Raw genomic sequence first — 10,942 nt, 5'->3', positions numbered from 1 at the left:
TGATTCAGTTTAGTAATCAGTTCAATTGGCACAAATTGAATACAATTAGCCTCTAGCCACTTCCTGGTTAGTGGCTAATGCTTGTGCTATGGATTCTTTAGCATTTTCATACATGCGCAAAACAAATCTTATTTCCGGTACAGCGTGAGTAGCCACAGTGACACTGCGCTTAGTTTCTTTCTTTTTTTTTATATAAAATTGGCATTGTTGTGTATGTTTAATAAAAAAAATTATGTAAAAAATGCACATAAAGTGCAAGGCAGAGACTAAACAAAGTCCAGTCTGCTACTTAATACATGTCTGAGGGAACATGAGTGAGGGAGTTTAACTATATATATATATATATATATATATATATATATATATATATATATACAGTGAGGAAAATAAGTATTTGAACCCCCTGCTATTTTGCAAGTTCTCCCACTTAGAAATCATGTAGGGGTCTGAAATTGTCATCGTAGGTGCATGTCCACTGTGAGAGACATAATCTAAAAAAAAAAATCCAGAAATCACAATATATGATTTTTAAACTATTTATTTGTATGATACAGCTGCAAATAAGTATTTGAACACCTGTCTATCAGCTAGAATTCTGACCCTCAAAGACCTGTTAGTCTGCCTTTAAAATGTCCACCTCCACTACATTTATTATCCTTAATTAGATGCACCTGTTTGAGGTCATTAGCTGCATAAAGACACCTGTCCACCCCATACAATCAGTAAGAATCCAACTACTAACATGGCCAAGACCAAAGTGCTGTCCAAAGACACTAGAGACAAAATTGTACACCTCCACAAGGCTGGAAAGGGCTACGGGGAAATTGCCAAGCAGCTTGGTGAAAAAAGGTCCACTGTTGGAGCAATCATTAGAAAATGGAAGAAGCTAAACATGACTGTCAATCTCCCTCGGACTGGGGCTCCATGCAAGATCTCACCTCATGGGGTCTCAATGATCCTAAGGAAGGTGAGAAATCAACCCAGAACTACACGGGAGGAGCTGGTCAATGACCTGAAAAGAGCTGGGACCACCGTTTCCAAGGTTACTGTTGGTAATACACTAAGACGTCATGGTTTGAAATCATGCATGGCACGGAAGGTTCACCTGCTTAAACCAGCACATGTCCAGGAACGTCTTAAGTTTGCCAATGACCATTTGGATGATCCAGAGGAGTCATGGGAGAAAGTCATGTGGTCAGATGAGACCAAAGTAAAACTTTTGGGTCATAATTTCACTAAACGTGTTTGGAGGAAGAAGAATGATGAGTACCATCCCAAGAACACCATCCCTACTGTAAAGCATGGGGGTGGTAGCATCATGCTTTGGGGGTGTTTTTCTGCACATGGGACAGGGCGACTGCACTGTATTAAGGAGAGGATGACCGGGGCCATGTATTGCGAGATTTTGGGGAACAACCTCCTTCCCTCAGTTAGAGCATTGAAGATGGGTTGAGGCTGGGTCTTCCAACATGACAATTACCCGAAGCACACAGCCAGGATAACCAAGGAGTGGCTCTGTAAGAAGCATATCAAGGTTCTGGCGTGGCCTAGCCAGTCTCCAGACCTAAACCCAATAGAGAATCTTTGGAGGGAGCTCAAACTCCGTGTTTCTCAGCGACAGGCCAGAAACCTGACTGATCTAGAGAAGATCTGTGTGGAGGAGTGGGCCAAAATCCCTCCTTCAGTGTGTTCAAACCTGGTGATAAACTACAGGAAACGTTTGACCTCAAACAAATGCTACTGTACCAAATATTAACATTGACTTTCTCAGGTGTTCAAATAATTATTTGCAGCTGTATCATACAAATAAATAGTTTAAAAATCATACATTGTGATTTCTGGATTTTTTTTTTTAGATTATGTCTCTCACAGTGGACATGCACCTACGATGACAATTTCAGACCCCTCCATGATTTCTAAGTGGGAAAACTTGCAAAATAGCAGGGTGTTCAAATACTTATTTTCCTCACTGTATATATATATATATATATATATATATATATATATATATATATATATATATATATATATATATATATATATATATATATATACATACATACATACACACACACACACAGTTGGGCAAAAAAGTATTTAGTCAGTCACCAATTGTGCAAGTTCTCCCACTTAAAAAGTTGAGAGAGGCCTGTTATTTTCATCATAGGTACACTTCAACTATGAGAGACAAAATGAGGAAAAAGAAAATCCCGAAAATCCCATTGTCTGATTTTTAAAGAAGTTATTTGCAAATTATGGTGGAAAATAAGTATTTGGTCAATAACAAAAATTAATCTCGATACTTTGTTATATACCCTTTGTTGGCAATGATCATATGTTTTCTGTAAGTCTCCACAAGGTTTTTACACACTGTTGCTGGTAGTTTGGCCCATTCCTCCATGCAGATCTCCTCTAAAGCAGTGACTGTATAAACATATTGTGTGTGTTTCATATTTTTAGACACAATGACAGAAAAAGACAGCAACAGGCAAGTATAGACTGTTACATTTCTTTGTTACATACATGCAATATACATTCTTATTCATACACAAAGGCTGTCTGTTTCAAAATAGATATTAAACTTATATTGGTGTGTTGTGTTGATGATTAATTTTGAGACACGCTTGGCAGTTGGATTCCATCTCTAATGCACTTGCTAAAGATCGTCCAATATGTTCCTCATGCTCATTGTATAGCTGATTAAAAATACAGTTGAGGTCTCATTCAGATTATTAGACAATTTCAAGCTTCCCTTTCTCCTTATTTGGAGTGTCAAGTGTGTGATAAGGAAACACAGCAGATGGGTCAGCAGGAAAATCCTCTTAGCAAATTTGTGCTGATGGTAATTCATTGAGTAGAGCACTACACTCTCCCATCTCTAAATTAGCTTCCACGTTCTGTAACAAAAACATTCAATGAAGAGCTGGTACATGTCATTTTTTATATAGATAAAGTCTGTACTAAGAAATGTCTTCAGACAAGGTGAGTTTGTTCTATGCTTTTTTTTTTTATAAGGGATCGGGACAAAGGGGTGAAATTAATACAGAATTAATAATCTACTCAGTTAAATGAATGAGAAAGTTGTAATATTGTTAATGTAGTTATATCAGATTCAGTTTGTGTTTGTAGAATCTTTTGGAATAAATCTGTTTAAATTGTTCAATTAAAAAAAATCTTTTACGTTTTGATATAATATGGTATAAATGTTACATGAACCAGATCGTGAAATGATTAGTTGGCAACTTTAATCAGTATAAAACAAACTAATAGTTTTGAAATGTGCTGAAATAAGGCTGTGAACCTGGGACAATTGTACATAGCCCTAATTTCAAATAGCTTATGTAACAGACAAGAAAACATAATATGGATGTTTGATCATGCAACAAAAAAAATAAGGTTGCAGTTCATTCACTAGAATCTATATACTGATTATAAATAATATGTAAGAAGAATATAAACACATTAGATGTGTTGTTTTGTGTCAGCTTGACAGATTCTCCTGTTATCATGTTAGGTTCTCCTATAGTGCAAGGGATTGTCTGAGGTTAAGGTTATTTATAGTGCTGCTCAAATGGTGTATTAAGTTGATCTCAGAGAGGGAAGGAGAGAGACAGACAGGCAAACTGACTGCATGACTGACTGACTGACTGACTATAGGTTTGTGTAAACTGATCCACAAGAGGTCATTTCTTGCTAGCTTAAAATTTACATTTTGATGGTTCAGATATGATATATTCCTCAAAAGGATTTGTCTTGTAAAAGACTGCAGGAATGTAAAACTATTGTCTCACTTATGTGAACAATTCGGTATTATTTTGTTGTTTGGGAAAAATCCCATACTCCCTAATTTTATAAAAATAAGGTAGAGTAGGTGGGGCATGCTGTTCACAACATATAGACATCAGTAACCATTTACTTCCACTGATATTTTCTTTTTTGGAAAGGTGCTTTTGTCCATAGTATCTTACAACTGACCTTAGCTGATGATGGATAAATGGTGTTTTTCAGGAGCCTAGGAAACTTTCTAATCAGTGATTGAGAAAGTAAAACACTCATAAGTTTATTTTTAGATGAGCAAGAAAAAAATAGCACATATGTATTAGTAAAACTGAACTGGATTTAATTTATGCTTTGGATTTCGGGTTTTATTATTTACCATGCAGTAAGACAGTTGCTATATTTAACGAAACCAGATTTGCAGACTGAAAAGAAACTAAATGAAATAATAAGGGAAAACTCAACACAGTAATATGCTTGAGGCTTGGACTTGTTTGATGAGAAGTTATAAGTAAAGTGAGCAGCATAAAACAATTCAGGCATCACATATTCATATATATTACATATTCTGCATATTAAAAGTACAGTGTGATTATTAGTAATAATTTACTTTATGATGTACTTAGAACCATTGGTATATCAAAGCAGTATAAACACACCATCGCCTAGGCATTTTCAATTGATGTTCTTCATAAAATACATAATTTCCCATTATTGACTAAGGTAAGCTATTTAAGTTTATATCAGTGAGTTATAAAGTGGAAATTGTGGGATTGACCTCATAAAAACCCTTACAAATCAAGCAAACGTCACATCTCACCAAATATATTCAAACTATTACACCATAATTTGTTACTAGTGCTTTTTTGTGTTTCTTTGCTGCATTTATTTCATTTTCAAATGGTAAGTTCTCAACTTTGTTCATAAATAATAAATGTAATAGATTTATAGAAATCTTCTTCTATCCCTTGCTTTCTTTCTTTCTTTCTTCCTTCCTTCCTTCCTTCATTCCTTCCTTGCATCCTTATCTTCCTCACATTCATCTGTCTGTCCTTTTCTTCCTTTTATTTTCAAATATAGTTATGACAGTGACTGATTTATATGTTTCTGCCCATTAGCATGTTTGCATCAGAAGCCTAAAAAGAAGAAAGCAGAGTCTACACCTAAAGAGACTAATGGGACAGAAACTAAATCTAAAAAAAGCAAGAATAAAAAAAATGGAGACCTGTCAACAGAGAGCAGTCCAGCCACACAAAAAAGTGAGATACAGTAGACATTCATACATCAATATCAAAATGCATACCTGTAGTTTTAAAGCATGAGACACTAACATAGACACCAACACATCCAAGCAGATGGTGAAAAAGTAAAGATAAAGAAGACTGAAAAGGAAAAAGAAAAGGAATCCCCACAGAAGGAAAAGGCGGAGCCAAAAAAGAAAGCTAAAAATGATTCAAAAAAGAAAAAGAAAAGTAAGATCATTTTAATACAAATGACTACTAATAATAGCATTTCCCTACAAATACGATCTTGTATTTCATTATCTGCATGTGTGACATTAAAAATTAAGCAATAATTTATTTGTACACTTTGTACACTATTTTATAGTGCTTTTTCATGGGAATTGAAAACAATATATATATATATATATATATATATATATATATATATATATATATATATATATATATATATATATATATATATATATATATGTGTATATGTGTATATGTGTGTGTGTAAGGTATGTTCATGTTTACCATATTTTAGGTTCAACTGATGGTGAAGAGGATAGCAATGGTGAGGAAAAAAAGGCAAAACCCCAGAAGAAAACAAAATCAAAGTCTTTGAAGGATGGTTCTGATGGGAAAGAAAAAAGCAAGGACAAGAAATCTAAATCTAAAGGTGAGGTTTATGCTCATTACTACATACATTGTTCATTGTATAGTGTGTTAATGTGACCATTTTAGGGCAGTACGAGCATGTTTATATTGATGGCCGCAAACACATACGGACAAATATGTACAAATGGTGTGACGTTGTTTGAAAGTAACAAAGACAGTACAATACAAGGATTATGTATTACAGAGCATGCAGGGTAGTATGGTTCACTACACATAGTACCCACTATAAAAAATAATACAATAAAATTATCAGGCTGAGAAAACTTATAAAACTCAAATAGGCTGTTGCAGTTAAGCAATGAATAACTGGTAATAACAGGACCAAAGTGACACACTTTCCCCACACCATTACACTATCTAGACCTGACTGGACTGTTTATACAAGGCAGGCAGGGTCTAAGGATTCAAGCTGTTGGTAAAAAATTCTGACCCAAACAAATGTGTACCTCAGGAGAAACGAAGATTTATCAGACCAGACTATTTTTTTTCAGTCTTTTTAGAGTTTTTCTTAGCCTGTGCCTACTGCAGCCTCAGCTTTTTCTTATTGGTTGACAGAAGTGGATCCTGTGGAAATAGACTTTGAGGTTAATGTGCATTCTAAGATGCATTTCTACTCACCCCAATTGCACTGAGTTGTTATAGGATTTTATGAATTCATGTGTGCAGTTTATATAAATGTGTAAGTGTAAGAGGTGTTCATATAAAGTACTCAGTGAGTGAAGTAAATATAACCTCTGTAACCCTGTCTTAAAAGACAAATAGAGATATTCCAAAAGATATTATTGTGCAATAAGGTGCTCATGCCAGAGTGGAAGAGTGAAAAATCTGACTGCCAGAGGCAAACTGTTTCAGGGTCTGTCAGTACCTGCCCTGATGCTGTAGATCCTTTTGCCAAAAGGCTGAGCATTAAAGAGAGGAGAAGGACCATTGCTGTGGCTCTGATCATTTTAAAGTACATGTGTAGCTTATAAACTAATTGTAATTTAAAGAAAGTTGTGTGATCACATTGTTGTGATATTAAACAAAGAACCACCCAGTGTCACTTATAAAAACACCACAGATGTCCAAGCTGCGTAGTTTTAGTTGGGAAAGTCTCCAGAAATGTGTTGAAATGGTCTGTACAGAAACAAGGTTTCTTATTGCCTGATGTGAACATCTAGAGGAAAAAGAAGACAAAGACTATAAGGAAAAGTCTAAGACGAAAAAAAAGGAGCCGGCCTCTATGTTCCAGATAAACGGAGACAAATCTACCACTAAGATTAAAAAGAAAGGTAATCAATCTTGATATTGATTATAGTTGTTTAGTAAAGGACATGCAAATACACATTACAATCAATGTCAAGGGGATTTTTTATATATTATTATACTTTCAGATTTGTTTAATTTAAGATTATTTGTGTGTGTTTACTTAACATAGTCTAACATAGTCCATTAACTATGTCTATTTTACCCTGTAAATATTTTGCTGCTATCAGCTGCCAAATCAGACAGTGAAGCGGAGAGTGAGCCAGAAAGCAAAAGCAAGAGAAAGAGCACATCAAACCCAGGTTCTATGTTCCTAGCTGGTGTAGAAAAGGATGACGACAAGGACAAGGACAAGGACAAAAAGTCTAAAAAGTCCAAAAGTGAGTAATTAATAAATTACGTTATGGCCAAAAATGAGTGGTCTCTTGTGAAGCCTATATTTATATATGTTGGATGCATTATTTCTTTACTAAGGTGCGACAAAAGCAGAAAAGAGTGATGACTCTGAGTCTGAGGTGAAGCAGAAGAAGAAAAAGGGCAAAGGAAAAAAGAGTAAAAAGGTAAAGTCAGATATCTGGCAAGTAATCAGCTGCTTGAGTGAAAATTCTAATATTCCTAAAATGAAGTCATTAATTCATTTTCATTCATAACACATCTTTAAGCATATGTTTGAATTTTTTGTTCGAATGCAAATTTTGTTCTTTAACCAAAATCAAAAGGCATCCAGTCTTGTTAAATGATCAGCCAATCTTTTCTTCCTGGTATGCCACATAGTGAAACGATGAGAAAAATCCCATTCCTTCTGAATGAAAATGAAAATGAGGCCATTTGCAAGGGCATGTGCAGCGCATGGTACAACTATGATCTGAATCTCATCAACCTTGCATGTAAATATATGAGCAATATGAACTTTATCTCTTTCTGGATATTTTACAGGAGGAACGAGTCCCTTCACCAGTCATTGAGTTTGATGACCTTGAGGAGTTTGTGCTTCAGCCTGCACAGCAGGGTGTTACAGTGAAATGTAAAGTGACCCGGGACAAAAGAGGAATGGACCGGGGCCTATATCCCACTTACTACCTTCATCTAGACAATGAAAAGAAGGTCTGCTTACACAACTGGACATATAATCAACACTTTTTTACACCTTTACACCTGGAATTAGAAATATGACACTCTATAAAACTTTACAAGGCTTTTAAAATGTTTTGGCCAAAATGTAGTTCAGTCATAAATTGTATTTATATAGCAATAGATATCTGAGAGAATCTGTTTAATATTGTTTCAAAGTATGAAAAAAATGAAAGTTTCATCTTTCTTGATCTTAATATCAGAACCTTATGGTTTCAATGTCTTGCATTCTTGATGTATAAGTTTTAAACACTATCATTACTGTTTAGATCTGAGCTTCTCAAACAATATGAAAGTTAAACATCTGATTTTATTAAAAGCAGGTATTTTTGCTGGCGGGGAGAAAACGTAAAAAGAGCACAACTTCCAACTACTTGATCTCGATCGACCCCACTGATCTGTCTAGGGGGGGTGAAAACTTCATTGGGAAATTAAGGTAAGATGTTATGTATACACAGAATTTGACTCAGATCCTCCAGCTTGGAATATTTGCTAAGGACTTCAGTTGAATGTGTCATTTCAGGTCCAATCTGATGGGCACTAAATTCACAGTGTTTGATAATGCTCTTCATCCTGACCGAGCACTTCCTGATATGTCAAATGCAAGGCAGGAACTAGCAGCCATCATTTATGTAAGGTCAACTACTTATTACTGTGACTATTAGATATCTAATCAAATTTGATCAGAATTTAACCTAATTTTTAGTGAGAGCATAATATGTAAGGATCTTTATACTTGTCATCTTCCAGGAGACCAATGTACTGGGAATGAAGGGTCCAAGGAGGATGACTGTCATTATCCCTGGCATGGACAAGGATGGAGTGCGAGTACCCATACGACCACGCAGTGTGAGCAAATAAAATAAAGAAAAAGAAAATAAAATGTATCCTACTTTTCCTGTTACTTTGTTTTCTAGTGCCCCCTGTTATCTGTAATACAAGATCACTTAAAGCTAACCAGCAAATTATTGGAACCGACAATGAATACAATGGTGTAATGCAGCAATTTACATAGAACACTGATTTAGTCAATTAATATATTTATTTCCCCCAAATAAACATATATTCATACTACATTCATGTCGACCCAACATGTTACGTTATCTCACGCTTCACAGGAAAATGATGGCCTTCTGATTCGACACCAAAACAGGAACATGGAGAATCTGATAGAGCTTCGCAACAAGACGCCTGTGTGGAATGAGGAGACGTCGTCCCACGTGCTCAACTTTAACGGCAGAGTCACTCAAGCCTCTGTCAAAAACTTTCAAATTGTTCACAGCAAAGACTGTATGTAAAACCTATAGCTTCTTTAGATTTGTATCTGCAAAACCATAATAGCTTATTTATTATTGTATCAAAAATTATATGAAATTTGCAGTTATTGTGTGCATCATTAAGAGTTTTATGAGATTATGAGAATTCCATATTATAATGAAAATTTCTATGCTGCCCTTCAGTCATATATCATGAGTTAGTTGTATGCTGGCAATGAATATAATATAAATAAATGTAATAATAAGTTTGTGTCATGTGATTGCAGTGGACTACATAGTGATGCAGTTTGGGAGAGTTGCAGATGATGCCTTCACCCTGGACTATAACTATCCTCTGTGTGCAGTGCAGGCTTTTGCTATCGCCCTGTCTAGCTTTGATGGCAAAATTGCCTGTGAGTGACAGTTTCAACCAACAGAAGTGTACTCTTCACCACTCTTCTTCTATACGTCTGTGAAAAGACTGGAAACCATCAAACTGGCAGTGGTCTGCAACTATTCTAACATAATGAAAATTGTCTTGCGTTTTCCGGGTCTTTTCAAGAGATTTTCACAGAAATGCAAGTGCAGGGTTTTTGTCAGTAAATTTTAATGATATATGGAGACAGATCCGAGTGATGTCATTAAATATGTTTTACTGGATATTTGTGAGAGTTGGAAGGTATGAAAAGAGAAGAAATCAGTCTTTGAATACGTCAGAAAAACGTCATTCTAGAGTTTGATATACATTTCTAAAGTATAACTTTGAATATTAATCATTAATCGTGGGTTGTTTTGTTTGCCTTTTCAAGTCATGAAAGTGTTATGCGATCGCTTTTAATCTTTATCTTAAAATATTGTCAGTTTTGATATAATATGCATTATCTATGTTTGTTTTCCTTTTTTTTTTTTTTGTGAAGCATTACAAATGTATGTGTTTTATAATTATGAATTATGTTCAGTCAAGAGGGTTGAAAGAACATTGTAGGATCGAAAAAATAATAATAATAATAATAATATATAAATGTGGATGAGCCAAAGCAATGATACTGGCAAAATTGTTGTTTTCTAAGTGGAATTATATTCATAGTCCAGTTTTGGTTTTTGGAACATGCACATGGGATTAAAATTCCTTTTCCTTTGGGATTAAAATTCCTTTAACTTTAGATAAATACAGCATTGTTAATGTAATATCAGTGTTCTGTGTTGCACGTTGGTACTGGAGAAATAACACTTTGATTCAATGTTTACAAGTTATACAGAGGAATTACAATAAAAACCCACTTGACTTGACTGTGACTTCAGTTTATCCTTTCAGCCTTGAATGCATTTTCAACTCTAAATGTCTTTTCAGGAACAGTACATAAGGAAGAACGGTACTGGAGGATGAGGGATGTTCTGAAGCAATTTAAGAACATTTCGCCAAGGAGTGTGATAGTTATTTATTGTTTTATTTGAATGATATAAACGTTTTTGCTGTGCAGGTTTCATGATCAGCCAACAGACGGAGCTGCAGGGTTCTTCGAGGGTGAGGGGAGAACTGTGGTGAAAGCAATAAAAGAGAAAAAAAATTACAAATCTATTCCTTTTAGGCTCTCATCCAGAGCATTACATCACTGAGTTGTATTCTTG

The 10,942-nt window shown here is 35.0% G+C and overlaps 1 protein-coding gene across 3 annotated transcripts; it reads left to right on the top strand.

The window, feature by feature from the left end:
- Window positions 1-2,850: 2,850 nt before the first annotated feature.
- On the top strand, window positions 2,851-10,603 carry LOC310720008 (tubby-related protein 3). 3 transcript variants are annotated; one of them, XM_083530285.1, is made up of 13 exons: window positions 2,851-2,982; window positions 4,913-5,036; window positions 5,133-5,249; window positions 5,548-5,682; window positions 6,842-6,952; window positions 7,157-7,306; window positions 7,401-7,486; window positions 7,863-8,030; window positions 8,378-8,493; window positions 8,581-8,689; window positions 8,808-8,906; window positions 9,176-9,347; window positions 9,601-10,603. In XM_083530285.1, the coding sequence occupies exons 1-13, from the start codon at window positions 2,968-2,970 to the stop codon at window positions 9,732-9,734; spliced, it is 1,536 nt and encodes a 511-aa protein (XP_083386411.1). In that variant the 5' UTR covers window positions 2,851-2,967; the 3' UTR covers window positions 9,735-10,603. The 3 variants fall into 3 exon arrangements, with proteins under 3 accessions (XP_083386411.1, XP_083386410.1, XP_083386409.1); XM_083530284.1 differs by having other exon boundaries at window positions 4,910-5,036; window positions 8,381-8,493; XM_083530283.1 differs by having other exon boundaries at window positions 4,910-5,036.
- The last annotated feature ends 339 nt before the right edge of the window (window positions 10,604-10,942 follow it).

Source organism: Silurus aristotelis (assembly GCF_946808225.1).
Source record: "Silurus aristotelis genome assembly, chromosome: 2".
Classification (NCBI taxonomy): Eukaryota; Metazoa; Chordata; class Actinopteri; order Siluriformes; family Siluridae; genus Silurus; species Silurus aristotelis.
This window is presented reverse-complemented; position numbering and strand designations above follow the sequence as displayed.

Excerpts from the sequence above, each read along its gene's own strand:
- LOC310720008 (XM_083530283.1), top strand. Across the intron at positions 7,487-7,862 it reads AAGGAAAAAAGAGTAAAAAG|GAGGAACGAGTCCCTTCACC; the intron begins GTAAAGTCAGAT and ends GATATTTTACAG. Across the intron at positions 8,907-9,175 it reads TACCCATACGACCACGCAGT|GAAAATGATGGCCTTCTGAT; the intron begins GTGAGCAAATAA and ends CACGCTTCACAG.